The sequence below is a fragment of the Choloepus didactylus genome, chromosome 14 (genome assembly GCF_015220235.1).
Source record: "Choloepus didactylus isolate mChoDid1 chromosome 14, mChoDid1.pri, whole genome shotgun sequence".
NCBI lineage: Eukaryota > Metazoa > Chordata > Mammalia > Pilosa > Megalonychidae > Choloepus > Choloepus didactylus.
In genome coordinates, this window is record NC_051320.1 from 52,595,499 (window position 1) to 52,612,906 (window position 17,408).

The following is a 17,408-nucleotide window of genomic DNA, read 5'->3' on the forward strand; positions in this document are numbered from 1 at the left end:
CACAACTTCCCAAGAAAAGGGGGGTGTCCGCTCACAGCCACCATCCTGGTGGACAGGAAACACTCCTGCCCATCGCCAGCCCCATAGCCCAGAGCTGCCCCAGACAACCCAGTGTGACGGAAGTGCTTCAAATAACAGGCACACACCACAAAACTGGGCGTGGACATTAGCCTTCCCTGCAACCTCAGCTGAATGTCCCAGAGCTGGGAAGGGGGAGCAGTGTGAATTAACAGAGCCCCATTCAGCCATCATTTGAGCAGACTGGGAGCCTCCCAACACAGCCCAGCAGCCCAGAACTGCCCTGGGGGGACGGCACTCACCTGCGACATAGCACAGTCATCCCTCAACAGAGGACCCGGGGTGCACAGCCTGGAAGAGGGGCCCACTTGCAAGTCTCAGGAGCCATACGCCAATACCAAAGACTTGTGGGTCAGTGGCAGAGACAAACTGTGGCAGGACTGAACTGAAGGATTAGACTATTGCAGTAGCTTTAAAACTCTAGGATCATCAGGGAGATTTGATTGTTAGGGCCACCCCCCCTCCCCGACTGCCCAGAAACACGCCCCACATACAGGGCAGGCAACACCAACTACACACGCAAGCTTGGGACACCAATTGGGCCCCACAAGACTCACTCCCCCACTCACCAAAAAGGCTAAGCAGGGGAGATCTGGCTTGTGGAGAACAGGTGGCTCGTGGACGCCACCTGCTGGTTAGTTAGAGAAAGTGTACTCCACGAAGCTGTAGATCTGATAAATTAGAGATAAGGACTTCAACTGGTCTACAAACCCTAAAAGAACCCTATCAAGGTCAGCAAATGCCACGAGGCCCAAAACAACAGAAAATTATAAAGCATATGAAAAAACCAGACGATATGGATAACCCAAGCCCAAGCACCCAAATCAAAAGACCAGAAGAGACACACCTAGAGCAGCTACTCAAAGAACTAAAGATGAACAATGAGACCCTAGTACGGGATATGAAGGAAATCAAGAAGACCCTAGAAGAGCATAAAGAAGACATTGCAAGACTAAATAAATAAATGGATGATCTTATGGAAATTAAAGAAACTGTTGACCAAATTAAAAAGATTCTGGACACTCATAGTACAAGACCAGAGGAAGTTGAACAACGAATCAGTGACCTGGAAGATGACAGAATGGAAAATGAAAACATAAAAGAAAGAATGGGGAAAAAAATTGAAAAACTCGAAATGGACCTCAGGGATATGATAGATAATATGAAACGTCCGAATATAAGACTCATTGGTGTCCCAGAAGGGGAAGAAAAGGGTAAAGGTCTAGGAAGAGTATTCAAAGAAATTGTTGGGGAAAACTTCCCAAATCTTCTAAACAACATAAATACACAAATCATAAATGCTCAGCGAACTCCAAATAGAATAAATCCAAAAAAACCCACTCCGAGACATATACTGATCACACTGTCAAACATAGAAGAGAAGGAGCAAGTTCTGAAAGCAGCAAGAGAAAAGCAATTCACCACATACAAAGGAAACAGCATAAGACTAAGTAGTGACTACTCAGCAGCCACCATGGAGGCGAGAAGGCAGTGGCACGATATATTTAAAATTCTGAGTGAGAGGAATTTCCAGCCAAGAATACTTTATCCAGCAAAGCTCTCCTTCAAATTTGAGGGAGAGCTTAAATTTTTCACAGACAAAGAAATGCTGAGAGAATTTGCTAACAAGAGACCTGCCCTACTGGAGATACTAAAGGGAGCCCTACAGACAGAGAAACAAAGACAGGACAGAGAGACTTGGAGAAAGGTTCAGTACTAAAGAGATTCGGTATGGGTACAATAAAGGATATTAATAGAGAGAGGGAAAAATATGGCAAACATAATCCAAAGGATAAGATGGCCGATTCAAGAAATGCCTTCACGGTTTTAACGTTGAATGTAAATGGATTAAACTCCCCAATTAAAAGATATAGATTCGCAGAATGGATCAAAAAAAATGAACCATCAATATGTTGCATACAAGAGACTCATCTTAGACACAGGGACACAAAGAAACTGAAAGTGAAAGGATGGAAAAAAATATTTCATGCAAGCTACAGCCAAAAGAAAGCAGGTGTAGCAATATTAATCTCAGATAAAATAGACTTCAAATGCAGGGATGTTTTGAGAGACAAAGAAGGCCACTACATACTAATAAAAGGGGCAATTCAGCAAGAAGAAATAACAATCGTAAATGTCTATGCACCCAATCAAGGTGCCACAAAATACATGAGAGAAACATTGGCAAAACTAAAGGAAGCAATTGATGTTTCCACAATAATTGTGGGAGACTTCAACACATCACTCTCTCCTATAGATAGATCAACCAGACAGAAGACCAATAAGGAAATTGAAAACCTAAACAATCTGATAAATGAATTAGATTTAACAGACATCTACAGGACATTACATCCCAAATCAACAGGATACACATACTTTTCTAGTGCTCACGGAACTTTCTCCAGAATAGATCATATGCTGGGACATAAAACAAGCCTCAATAAATTTAAAAAGATTGAAATTATTCAAAGCACATTCTCTGACCACAATGGAATACAATTAGAAGTCAATAACCATCAGAGACTTAGAAAATTCACAAATACCTGGAGGTTAAACAACACACTCCTAAACAATCAGTGGGTTAAAGAAGAAATAGCAAGAGAAATTGCTAAATATATAGAGACGAATGAAAATGAGAACACAACATACCAAAACCTATGGGATGCAGCAAAAGCAGTGCTAAGGGGGAAATTTATAGCACTAAACGCATATATTAAAAAGGAAGAAAGAGCCAAAATCAAAGAACTAATGGATCAACTGAAGAAGCTAGAAAATGAACAGCAAACCAATCCTAAACCAAGTACAAGAAAAGAAATAACAAGGATTAAAGCAGAAATAAATGACATAGAGAACAAAAAAACAATAGAAAGGATAAATATCACCAAAAGTTGGTTCTTTGAGAAGATCAACAAGATTGACAAGCCCCTAGCTAGACTGACAAAATCAAAAAGAGAGAAGACCCATATAAACAAAATAATGAATGAAAAAGGTGACATAACTGCAGATCCTGAAGAAATTAAAAAAATTATAAGAGGATATTATGAACAACTGTATGGCAACAAACTGGATAATGTAGAAGAAATGGACAATTTCCTGGAAACATATGAACAACCTAGACTGACCAGAGAAGAAATAGCAGACCTCAACCAACCCATCACAAGCAAAGAGATCCAATCAGTCATCAAAAATCTTCCCACAAATAAATGCCCAGGGCCAGATGGCTTCACAGGGGAATTCTACCAAACTTTCCAGAAAGAACTGACACCAATCTTACTCAAACTCTTTCAAAACATTGAAAAAAATGGAACACTACCTAACTCATTTTATGAAGCTAACATCAATCTAATACCAAAACCAGGCAAAGATGCTACAAAAAAGGAAAACTACCGGCCAATCTCCCTAATGAATATAGATGCAAAAATCCTCAACAAAATACTTGCAAATCGAATCCAAAGACACATTAAAAAAATCATACACCATGACCAAGTGGGGTTCATTCCAGGCATGCAAGGATGGTTCAACATAAGAAAAACAATCAATGTATTACAACACATTAAAAACTCGAAAGGGAAAAATCAATTGATCATCTCAATAGATGCTGAAAAAGCATTTGACAAAATCCAACATCCGTTTTTGCTAAAAACACTTCAAAAGGTAGGAATTGAAGGAAACTTCCTCAACATGATAAAGAGCATATATGAAAAACCCACAGCCAGCATAGTACTCAATGGTGAGAGACTGAAAGCCTTCCCTCTAAGATCAGGAACAAGACAAGGATGCCCGCTGTCACCACTGTTATTCAACATTGTGCTGGAAGTGCTAGCCAGGGCAATCCGGCAAGACAAAGAAATAAAAGGCATCCAAATTGGAAAAGAAGAAGTAAAACTGTCATTGTTTGCAGATGATATGATCTTATATCTAGAAAACCCTGAGAAATCAACGATACACCTACTAGAGCTAATAAACAAATTTAGCAAAGTAGCGGGATACAAGATTAATGCACATAAGTCAGTAATGTTTCTATATGCTAGAAATGAACAAACTGAAGAGGCACTCAAGAAAAAGATACCATTTTCAATAGCAACTAAAAAAATCAAGTACCTAGGAATAAACTTAACCAAAGATGTAAAAGACCTATACAAAGAAAACTACATAACTCTACTAAAAGAAATAGAAGGGGACCTTAAAAGATGGAAAAATATTCCATGTTCATGGATAGGAAGGCTAAATGTCATTAAGATGTCAATTCTACCCAAACTCATCTATAGATTCAATGCAATCCCAATCAAAATTCCAACAACCTACTTTGCAGACTTGGAAAAGCTAGTTATCAAATTTATTTGGAAAGGGAAGATGCCTCGAATTGCTAAAGACACTCTAAAAAAGAAAAACGAAGTGGGAGGACTTACACTCCCTGACTTTGAAGCTTATTATAAAGCCACAGTTGCCAAAACAGCATGGTACTGGCACAAAGATAGACATATAGATCAATGGAATCGAATTGAGAATTCAGAGATAGACCCTCAGATCTATGGCCGACTGATCTTTGATAAGGCCCCCAAAGTCACCGAACTGAGCCATAATGGTCTTTTCAACAAATGGGGCTGGGAGAGTTGGATATCCATATCCAAAAGAATGAAAGAGGACCCCTACCTCACCCCCTACACAAAAATTAACTCAAAATGGACCAAAGATCTCAATATAAAAGAAAGTACCATTAAACTCCTAGAAGATAATGTAGGAAAACATCTTCAAGACCTTGTATTAGGAGGCCACTTCCTAGACTTTACACCCAAAGCACAAGCAACAAAAGAGAAAATAGATAAATGGGAACTCCTCAAGCTTAGAAGTTTCTGCACCTCAAAGGAATTTCTCAAAAAGGTAAAGAGGCAGCCAACTCAATGGGAAAAAATTTTTGGAAACCATGTATCTGACAAAAGACTGATATCTTGCATATACAAAGAAATCCTACAACTCAATGACAATAGTACAGACAGCCCAATTATAAAATGGGCAAAAGATATGAAAAGACAGTTCTCTGAAGAGGAAATACAAATGGCCAAGAAACACATGAAAAAATGTTCAGCTTCACTAGCTATTAGAGAGATGCAAATTAAGACCACAATGAGATACCATCTAACACCGGTTAGAATGGCTGCCATTAAACAAACAGGAAACTACAAATGCTGGAGGGGATGTGGAGAAATTGGAACTCTTATTCATTGTTGGTGGGACTGTATAATGGTTCAGCCACTCTGGAAGTCAGTCTGGCAGTTCCTTAGAAAACTAGAGATAGAGCTACCATTCGATCCAGCGATTGCCATTCTCGGGATATACCCGGAAGATCGGAAAGCAGTGACACGAACAGATATCTGCACGCCAATGTTCATAGCAGCATTATTCACAATTGCCAAGAGATGGAAACAACCCAAATGTCCATCAACAGATGAGTGGATAAATAAAATGTGGTATATACACACGATGGAATACTACGCGGCAGTAAGAAGGAACGATCTGGTGAAACATATGACAACATGGATGAACCTTGAAGACATAATGCTGAGCGAAATAAGCCAGGCACAAAAAGAGAAATATTATATGCTACCACTAATGTGAACTTTGAAAAATGTAAAACAAATGGTTTATAATGTAGAATGTAGGGGAACTAGCAGTAGAGAGCAATTAAGGAAGGGGGAACAATAATCCAAGAAGAACAGATAAGCTATTTAACGTTCTGGGGATGCCCAGAAATGACTATGGTCTGTTAATTTCTGATGGATGTAGTAGGAACAAGTTCACTGAAATGTTGCTATAGTATGTAACTTTCTTGGGGTAAAGTAGGAACATGTTGGAAGTTAAGCAGTTATCTTAGGTTAGTTGTCTTTTTCTTACTCCCTTGCTATGGTCTCTTTGAAATGTTCTTTTATTGTATGTTTGTTTTCTTTTTAACTTTTTTTTTCATACAGTTGATTTGAAAAAAGAAGGGAAAGTTAAAAAAAAAAAAAAAAGAAAAAAGACAAACAAGGAAAAAAAAAAAAAAACAAAAAAAACGATGTAGTGCCCCCTTGAGGAGCCTGTGGAGAATGCAGGGGTATTCGCCTACCCCACCTCCATGGTTGCTAACATGACCACAGACATAGGGGACTGGTGGTTTGATGGGTTGAGCCCTCTACCATAAGTTTTACCCTTGGGAAGACGGTTGCTGCAAAGGAGAGGCTAGACCTCCCTGTATTTGTGCCTAAGAGTCTCCTCCAGAATGCCTCTTTGTTGCTCAGATGTGGCCCTCTCTCTCTGGCTAAGCCAACTTGAAAGGTGAAATCACTGCCCTCCCCCCTACGTGGGATCAGACACCCAGGGAAGTGAATCTCCCTGGCAACGTGGAATATGACTCCCGGGGAGGAATGTAGACCCGGCATCGTGGGATGGAGAACATCTTCTTGACCAAAAGGGGGATGTGAAAGGAAATGAAATAAGCTTCAGTGGCAGAGAGATTCCAAAACGAGCCGAGAGATCACTCTGGTGGGCACTCTTACGCACACTTTAGACAACCTTTTTTAGGTTCTAAAGAATTGGGGTAGCTGGTGGTGGATAGCTGAAACTATTAAACTACAACCCAGAACCCATGAATCTCGAAGACAGTTGTATAAAAATGTAGCTTATGAGGGGTGACAGTGGGATTGGGAATGCCATAAGGACCAAACTCCACTTTGTCTAGTTTATGGATCGATGTGTAGAAAAGTAGGGGAAGCAAACAAACAGACAAAGGTACCTAGTGTTCTTTTTTACTTCAATTGCTCTTTTTCACTCTAATTATTATTCTTGTTATTTTTGTGTGTGTGCTAATGAAGGTGTCAGGGATTGATTTAGGTGATGAATGTACAACTATGTAATGGTACTGTAAACAATCGAAAGTACAATTTGTTTTGTATGACTGCGTGGTATGTGAATATATCTCAATAAAATGATGATTAAAAAAAAAAAATAAAGTGGTTAGAATAGAAGAGGAATTCTTGAGAACTCTCTTGGAATGTTGTACTAAATGGAACCTTGAAAGATTTTATTTATCCCCTCTCTTTTAGGCTTCCATCTAAGCCTTAAGAATGTATTCTATTTTAGAAATCCTCTAAGAAGGAAATTTCCCACAACCTTTTCCCTGTTAGCCATTTTCTAACTTCTACAAAAGCCTTCTGTCAGAAAATTCTTGCTCACTTATATGACCCTAATGCTCCCTGCTGCTGCCCAAACCTGTTTTCTTTTCTTTATCATCTGCTGTTCATATCCTCCATAGAGGGACTTGTCATATCTGACGCCCATTATTAGGTCACTCTTTGGCATCTCCTCTGAGGCTAAATAATGACAGGTTTTTCCCCCTCTTGTTGTAGGTCATCTTCTTCAACCACTTAATTTTTTGTTGTTGGAAATCTGATTAGGGCTTTCTTGGGTCTGGAAATGCATTAGGTCTTGAACTTTGTAACCCAAATACTCCTCCTTCTACCTCTTAAAATACTCGTGATAAAATATGACCACAGGAGTGAAGCAGCTGCAGACAAAACAAAACATCACAATAGCAAAAAACAAAAACAATGAGTGGTTGCCCCTCTTCTTATTGACTAAGGACATTTGTAAAATCAAGCATGCTCCACTGTTAGGTGGGCACCCTGTTTATTGGTGATTGGCCAATAAGAACACGGTCAGGTTTGGATATGAACCTATACAACTGACATTATTTAAAATGCAGACTGTTACCTGCTAGACATGCCAAGAAGAGAAGCATGACCCGAAAGTGGCTCTCTCTTAGTTTATCTGTTACATATATAACTTAGAGTTACCATGGACATTTGGAGACAATTGAGCCATTTTTGCATTATCTTTTAATATGCTGCTGGATATAATGATCCCAGATTTTACAATTACATTTGTTCTTGAGATGGTTTTCAAGGGGATACTATCTTTATACACTTTTAGTATCAAGAATATGATACCTTTGTTAGTGAATTTAGAAATTTTCTGATTTTTTTTTTCTTTGGAACAGTTTAAATAAGATGAGCCAAAACTTATCTTTAAAGTTTGGTTGAACTCACTTATAACACTATAAAACTATCTGAGCCCTATGCCTTTCAAAGGTAGTTCTTTGATAACTCTTGGTATTGTTTAAAATAACACACATGCAAAAGTCGTTATTTAACGTATATGTACAGTTTAAAGAGTAATGATGAAATGATCATGTAATCTCACCACTCGTTTCAGAAATAAAGCACTACTAGTGCCTTACAAAACCACTGTGCACCCTCCCTGATCATCTCCTTCTCTCTTCCCCAACCCCCCATCTGACATAAACACTATCCTAATTTTTGCTATACCGGTCCCTTGCTGTTTTTCTTCATGGTTTTACCATCTTTGTATGTATCAATAAAGATTATGCTATTTAGTTCAAGCTAATTTTGCAATTTATATTGTAGAATTATACTCTTCTATTTATTTTATAATTTTCTTTCTTTATGTATATGTGCTTTGTTCATAATTTTGTTTTAAAATTCATCCATATTGACATGCAGCTGTAGGTCATTTTTACTACTTTATAATGTTCCATTATCTTTCTGATTTATCCATTTATTTATTTATCCATTATACCGTTAATGGACCTTTAGGCTGTTTCCAGTTTGGGGCCTTATGATCTCTTCTATGTGACCATTTTGGTACATGTGTCCTGGAACTCAAGTGTCAAAATTCCCCTAATGTGTGCACCTAAAGCAGAATTGCCAGATTATGAAATGCATATATGTTCAATTTTATGAGGATATGCCCAATTGTTTTATAAATGATTTTAACAGTTTCCTGCTTTTACCAGCAGAAGATGAGAATTCCTGTGGTTCAGCATCCTTGGTAGCATCTAATATTGTCAGATTTTAATATTTTTATCAACATGGTTGTAATTTACTTTTTCCCTGATTAATAATGAGTTTTGTCATCTTTTCAGATTCTTATTATCTGTTCATAGTTTCTTTTCTGTGAAATACCTGTTTATGTCTTTTGCCCATTTTCCTTTTGGTTTGCTTGTCCTTTTCTTCTTGATTAGGAATAATTATTTATATATTTTGAATATAAACCATTTGTTGATTATATGTGTTAAAAATATCTCCCACTTTGTAGCAACTCTGCTCATTCTATGATTTCTCTTGATGAATATAAATCATTTTATTATAGTTGAATTTATTAGTCTTCTCTTCATGCTTTGCAATAATTGTATCTTGCTTAAGAAATCTTTCCCGCTCCAAAAATATGAATATATTTTCCTTTATTTTGTTTAAAAAGTTTTAATGTTTGACTTCTACATGTATTTAGTCCACCTATAACTAGTTATATTGTCTTTTTTAATTTTTAGTATCTTTGACTTTTTTTATTATAATTTCCATTTCTCTGCTTAAATTCTTCATCTTTTCCATGAGATCCTTTAACGTATTAATCATAGTTCTTTTAAAGACTCTGTCTGATTGTATAGACATCTGGACTATATCTGGGTCTGGTTCTGTTAAATACAGTATTTCCTGACAATAAATCATCTGTTTTTTTCTTGCTCATTTTGTGTCTTATAATTTTTGATTGAATGCTGGACACTGAATATGTATATGAGAATGGTAGAGCCTTAGGTAAGTAGTATTTACGTCCAAAAATGAGAATGCCTCTTCTTCTGTCAAGCCATTAGTGTGAAGGCGGTTGCATTGGTCTATTCACAGTTGAGGTAAGTTTGGATTTTGTTATTTCTGTTCTTACCTTTGGTGCCCACAGACTTGAGATTTCTTCAGCAGTAGGCTGCTGCCACTCTGTTCTTAGTATGGGGCTTGGGTTGCTGGAGGGCTTTTCTTAGTATTCCTGCTTCACCCTCAGCCATCAGCAGGCTCTGTGTGCCTGCACCGCAGAATGAGTCTCTCTCCAGGCTCTTGCCCCTCCTCCAGCCATGCAGTTCTTACCTCTCCTTCATTGCAAGCCTCATGCTGGGGACAAGGTGGTTTCTTGGTTCTCACGCATCAACATCATCTCAGCCAGACCCTTCGTGCCTGAGCTCCGGGGAGGCCTATTTCAATATTTCTGCTCCTCTCCCGTGGAAGCCAAACCCTACCTTGTGACATGGAAGAAAGTATCTTGCCCCTCACTCAGTGGCAGCATAAGTCTGTTTTATATCAGTGCAGGGCTCTAGGCATGAGTGGGCTTCGTATCCTGCCCAGGAAGGTTTAGTCTAGAGTCAGTGTAAGATGGGAGTGAAATTTCTCGCCATAGCCACTGATCTTTCCCTGGGACTGACATGCAGGAGAGTGTTCTGCTACTGGCCCAGGAGCAGATGGCTTTTGCTTCATATGAGAGAAGGGTCCATGATACAAGCATGTTTCCTGTCTGCCTCCCAGCAGCAGCCAGTCATCATCTGCACTCCTGTACCACTAGGGCAGGCTTGCTCGGGTCTCTTGCCCTGCTCTCGATCCTTCTTTGAGCACACCGTGGAGGCCCATGGAAAAGACCTGGAAAGTGGGTACCTTGTCTCCTTGTGTGGAGGTTCCCAGGGATTCTAAACTCTCAGCCTAAGCCACATTCGCCCTTTAAGAATTTGTTAAAATTTCAGTTGTTTTCTTCATTTCTGCTTTTATGGCTGTCACCTCTCCCTCCTGTGGCTGCCAAAGATAAAACATTTCATGTATCCTATCTCTCCTTGGAGGGACTTGTCATCCTCTGGAAATTCAATTCCTCTTGTTTCATTGGAACTTCAGATCTCTGTTAGGCTAAAAACCAAGCTACGATTTTATAGATTATCTAGCTTTCTCTTATTGTTAGGGTGGGAACAGTGTTTTCTTGTTGCTTTCAACATTTTAAGAGGAAGCCAGACTCCCACAAACTGATTTTTAGTGAATTAGTTTTGGTATACTGGTCTGTTTTCCTTTCATCCTCCACTCTTTCTGCCTACTAGCAATGATTGTTAGAGACATAAACTGGATCATTTCATTCCCTCACAGCCTGTCATCACACTTAGAATAAAATCCAAAATCCTCACTATGGTCTACAAGTTGCTGTTTGATCTCTAGCCTCTAGTGCCCTGTCCAGCCATTCTCTGCCTTTCTGTCTCTACTCTATTCATTCCATCCCACTTGCCAGTTTTCACGTATGTCATATCTGTTCCTACTCCAGAGCCTTTTCTTGTGTTTTCATGCTTTTTGAAACACTCTTTCCCCAGATATTTGCAGTGTACTTCCTGTCTTCATTCAGGTCTCTACTCAAATGTCATCTCCTTAAAGAGAGACCTTCCCTGACAATTCTCCTCTCCAGTTGCCACCATCACTTTATCTTTCTCTATCTTATTTTTTCTTTATAACAATTAAAACTATCATGATGTATATATTTTCCTATTTATTGTCCATCTCCACTAACAGAATGTAAATTCTACTAAGGCAGAATATTTGCTTGTTTTGTTCATTTCTGTATCCCTGGCACATAGTAGGAACTCAATAAAAATTGTTGAATGAATGTCAAAGATCATGAAATTTTCTCCAGTATCTGCATTAGCTTGTTCTCGTAAGAATGCACTTATTCTGAGGCTGTTCTCTTTCCCTTTTTCTGCCATAGTTTTCATTGGTCCCATTTTGATTTGTTTCTTATTCATCTTTTAATTAAGCAAATCTATTGGACTGAGTTTCAGTGTGTGCCATTAACAGGTGAGGAGCTTGTCCTTGGAATTGCTCTCTGTCCACCCTTGATTTAGTCCGTCTTCTGTCTCAGACTCACAACTGGCCTGCAGGTGGCATGTGCCAGTCTAATTCCTCACCTGGCAGGTTTTCCTCCATTTCTGCTTTACTGAGTTAGCTGCTTCCGCAGCTTCCAAGGCCTGAGTCTTTGGTCATCAGGGCTAATGTATGACATGAAGAAGTACAGTTACCAGCCACAGTGATAACTCCTTTCTTCTTATCCCTGTCTGTCCCCACCCCTCATGCCTCACAAACCAGGAACCATACATTTCAGTGCACTACCAGTTCCTAGTCTGCTTTCTTATTTGTTTTGGTGTAGCTGCTTTTGCTTTTATTCCTGATGTTAATCATTTGTACTCTGTCTGCATTTGGAAGAAGTTTTGATGGAAAGAAAGTTGGGGGTGGGGAGGATTGGTCGTTGTCTCCCTACCTTGGGAGGAGCACATAAAGGGTGTAGATGAGTGAGAGGCCACTTCACTGTGGTTCCAGGCCATGTTATTGCTCTAGGGGCACCACATCTAGTGACAGGCAGTGGAGGGACTGTACATTTTCCTTTCTTTTATCAGATGGTTCTTTTCCATGAAACTGGAGTTTATTATGTGCCTGAGTAGACGATTTTGGTTTGAATCAGGTCCAACCATATTTTAATTAATGTTCACTCCTGCTTGACATAAAATGAATTTTTGGTAGTGTGGTGGGTTTGTATGTTTTGTTGAGTTATTTTTGTGAGACTGTGGTAAAGAATGCTAACCAGACAGCATTTTGAATGAGTTCTCCTTCAATACTATTCTAAAGGTCTAGAAGCTCTTATGATTAGAAACATTCAAGTTCATTAAAAATGCTACTGCATTAGAAAAAATTTTTGTCATTATCTAGTTTTCCAGTCAATAGAGATTAAAATTGCAACTGCTAACTCATTGTGGTCCCCTTTTTTTCTGTTTTTTTTTTTTTTTTTAATATTAAAACCAGCTCTCATAGTCCAAAAGATTTGCAACCATTCTTTCATAGCACTGTGCCAAAAATCTTATCCTATGGGATATGATTTAGTTTCTTATCATTCAAAGCCATTTTCCCCATCTTTTAATGACTATATCAAATAGTAATTCTTGGATTGGAGAAGGGGAGCATTTAAGAAATACAGGAAGTATGATTGTATAAACGACCTGAAGGATGTTTGAAGGATAAAATAATAGCTGCCTTGTTATAGTTACTCTTACATACTACCTAAAAAAAAGTTTTATTAAAACATATTTTGATACTTTTAGTCATTGGAACTTTAACTTCAGCAGGAAGACGGTTCTGAGGGTGGTGAGAATGTTGACTAATTAGGCTCTTGGTCCCACGTGGGATTACACCACTTTCTGAATCAGAATTTCCTGCTATTGCAACATGTTTTTCTCTTTATTCTTTTTTTCTCCTTAGAAACAATCCATTTGGGTCTGTTATATGACCATGTGTTGGGCTGGGGCATTGTACTTATGACTACAATGAAGTCATACTAGGCTGGGTCTGTGTATACAGAATCAATGGGAGATCCTGCAGCTGCTTGCTGAGTTCAGGCAGTGCAAGTGGTCACCCTGTTTCAGACCAAAAATCCTACTTTCCCAGAGTCATAGGGTATTTTTTTTTAATCATCAAGAAGATTGGTTCAACTTTGTTTTGCTTCCTATATGCTGTGCATATACATCAGTCTGTTGAACTGGGGTTTTTGTTGTATGTTCATTTGTTTACTTTTCATTGACCTGTAACCCACTCAGAGAAATGCATAGATCCTAAATGGATAACAAAATGAACTTCTACAAGCTGAACACACCTGTGTTATCAGTACGCAGATCATGAAACAGAGCATGACCAGCCTCCCAGAGGTGTTTCTTGTGTCCCCTTCCTGTCACTAACCCTCCTCAACCAAGGGTAACCACAATCCTGGTTTGATAGTTTATGTAAATGGAACCATACAAGATTTATTATTTTGTGTCTGTCTCCTTTCAGTCTTCATTATGTTTGTGAGATTCATCCAAAGTTTTCATGTAGATGAGTTTGTTTATTCCTACTGTGATGCAGTGTTCTATTAATGAATGCAACAGAATCTATTCATTCCACTGTTGACAGGCATTTGAGTAGATTCCTTTTGGTGGGGGCTACTATTAATAGACTGTTGTGAGCATTCTAGTACATCTCTTTTGGTGAAAGTATATGCACACACACACACATGCTCAGATACTTCTATTGTATACCTAGGAGTAGAATTGCTAGGTCATAGGCTGTGCATATGTTCAGATAGATAGTTTTCAGAAATGATTGTATGTTTTGATACTCATACCAGCAATGTATGACAGTTCTAGTTGCTCCACCTTCTCACCAATATTGGCATTTTCTTTTTCATTTTAGCCATTCAGTTGGATATGTATCACAACGTGTTTAATTTACATCTCCTTGATGGAATGATGCTGAGCACCTTTTCATATGATGATTAGTAATTTGTGCATCTTTTTTTGTCAAGTGTCTCATGTCTTTTGCTCATTTTCCTATTGGTTGATTGTCTTTTTCTTATTGTTTCATGGAAATTCTTTATATAATCTGGAGATGAGTCCTTTGTTGAATAAATGTGTTGTGATATCAGTACCCATCACCCTACCATGAGTTGCCTTTTCATTCTCTTAATATGATCTTTTGATAAATAAATATTCCTATTTTTTAATATAATTTATTATTTTTTTTCTTTTATGCTTTATGCCTTTTGTGTCCTGTTTAGTAAATTTTTGCCTACTCCGGGTTGACAAAGCTGTTCTCCTATACTTTCTTCTAAAATCTTTATTTAGAGCTGCAGTCCATCTGACTTGATATTTGCATGTTTTATGATGTAGGGATCAAGATACATTTTGTCCATATGCATATTCTGTTGACCCAGCATCAGTTTACTTGGCTTTTTAACTTGTTTAAAATGTGTCCATAAAATTTATTTACAGTGAAATGTTTTTTTATACTTTCCTGGATATAATTACTAATGATTCTAGAAAAAAATTCAAACCTATGGTGATTTAAAATTTATGAAATTATCTGTACATTTATTTAACACTAATGTAAATTAAAAGCACCCTTAAAAGTCGTTCTATTCAAACACTTGAGCTCTAGCTTGTAAACCTAGCATATTTACTTATTCAACAACAGAGAAATTTATAATATATAAAAGCACAATCGTTTTGTAAAAAATAAATTACTGTCCTCATTTTTTCATTTGAATTCAATTCAGCAAATGTTTATTTTGTGTCTACTATAATTTGGGATGGTTGAGAATATGGTTGAAGCTTTTAGCATCATGTTTATGTCATTTAAGTTTTAAGACCTCTAATAAAGTCATCAGTTATCTACCAGTAAAAACCATTTTTCTCGAGTACTCAAAATTATGTTAATAAAGACAGGTACAAGGTAGGACTTTATTACTATTAGGATGACCTGAGATCCCTTATGTAATGCCTATATACCAACTTTTCCACTAGTAATGACATATATCTTTTAAAACTTAAAAATAGAAAAGAAAATATAAAAGTTTCATTTCTGTATTTGGAATCCTGTGAATGCCTCCTCTCTGATGTCATTTCTGTTTAGTTTTATTTTCTTTTTTTCTTTTTTTATTATTTGTTCCAGGTTGTACTGGTCAGTGGACATCTGGACAGCTGGGATGTTGGGCAGGGTGCCATAGATGATGGTGGCGGAGCCTTTATATCATGGGAAGCACTCTCGCTTATTAAAGATCTTGGTAAATATTTAGAAAGTCATTAACCAATGTATAAGGGTCTCAGTAGTGACATGTTAAACTCAACAGATTCGTTTCTCTGGTGTGTTCAAAGATCCTCCTTAGGTCTATATATTCTCTTGTCAGTTAATTCCCAGAAAAGAACTAATTTATCCCCTTAAAGAAATACATTTTTAGTCATGTGTACGCTACACATCCAAAGCATCAGATTTTTGGATCAGCCACTGGGGAAAATGAACAAGCAAATAAAACTGAAGCAATTGTAACCACATCCACTGGAGACAATGTAAGAAAACTACAACCAAGTATAAAGAAAAATCAGCAGTGCCCCCCTATTGCTTTTCCTTGTTCTCTTAAAGACATTATCAGATTCTTAGGATAGCTTTGGTCCAATGGTCTCCATAGTAGAAATCAAAAGACCAACCTAGGCCTGAAGGAATGTTTCCTTTAGTCTCAGTAAGGAATCCAAATTGAAAAATTGGGACACTCCAGGTAAAGCTAGACATGGAGAAGATGGACTTTTGATAGTTCATGATCAGTCTTCTTCAGTTAAGGACTTAAGTCTTCTATAGAGTTCTGAAAATCTATATAAGCATATTATGAATAAAAGTCTAAAATAAAGAGTAATACTTTTTTAGAGTAGGTGTCAAGAGAGACATGTTAAAAAAAAAATGGTACTCTGGAGCCAATCTGTCTGCATTATTGCTAGCTGTGTGACCTTGGACAAATTACTTTGCCTCAGTTTTCTCATTTGCAAAATGGGGAAAATAATAGTACCTATCTCATAAGGATTGTTTGTAAATTAAATGGTCTATTCTCATAATGTACTTAGAAAGTGTCTGATCTAACCTAAGTATTCAATAAAGGTTATCTATTATTTAATAAGCATGACTCTGGCAATAATATAATTTTATGTAAGAGAGGACAATAATTGTTTTTTTTTACCCCACCCCTTTAATAATTACTTTGCCTCCTTACTTAATATGTTAGTTATACTAGTATTAACTCTGGGGAGAGCTGCTTTGGTATCCCTAAAATATCCTTTTCCTTTCCATCCCTTATGTGATGGAAATTTTGTGACCCCTCTACTTTTTTCAACACTTTCATACTAAGTTTTCACGGGTATCATATTTCTCCTGGTCACTCCCTGCTTCCATTTCCTGCTTAGGGCTGAATGCCCAAACACTACACTGCATCTCATTTCCTGAGACTGCACCATTGAGTCTTTCTCTTTAATTTTAAAAATAATTGTGGATTTCTATTGTAGATTGTATGTTTGAATACAAAGAGCAGAGTCCATCATGAGACCTATGAGTTCTGAGTGAAAATGACTGCTATACTTGAATAAGAATAGGACCCGGGGTTAGAGGCCAAGGAATGGGTTCATAATTATATTATATAATTACATTGAGCCCAAACTGTTTGGTGAAATACAAAAGCTCTGTGGAAATCTCTATTTCCAAGAAAAGTGAAACTCCTTTTGGATGCTGTTCCTTGGACAGTATGTCATGCATCATTTATGTCAAAGTCTCTCAGTGGGGCTTGTTAATTTGAAGTGTTAGTCCAGTGGGGCTTTCTGATATTTGGTAATACTTTTCTAAGATTCATCCTCTGGTCTCTTCTCTTTTGTCCTCCTCTTTCACCACCCTTATAGAGTCACTTTTTTTTTTTTTTCCCAAGCTATCCCCTAAACTATATTTGATTAATGTAACAAGAGTTATTTGTGCTTTGTAAATATAATCTGTCATTCCTGAGTAACTGTCAACAGAATGCTATTTGCTGTGAAGTACTATTGAATACTTTTTTTGTGTCTGTGGTTTACTGGACTTGAAATTGTTTATTTGAAACAT

The 17,408-nt window shown here is 37.6% G+C and overlaps 1 protein-coding gene across 2 annotated transcripts in view; it reads left to right on the plus strand.

The window, feature by feature from the left end:
* CPQ (carboxypeptidase Q) overlaps positions 1 to 17,408 on the plus strand; it is a 533,282-nt gene that overhangs the window by 338,109 nt on the left and 177,765 nt on the right. For both annotated transcript variants that reach the window (XM_037802736.1, XM_037802738.1), the window contains one exon: positions 15,450 to 15,561. In XM_037802736.1, coding sequence (XP_037658664.1) covers positions 15,450 to 15,561 — 112 coding nt within the window. The remainder of the gene's footprint in view (positions 1 to 15,449; positions 15,562 to 17,408) is intronic.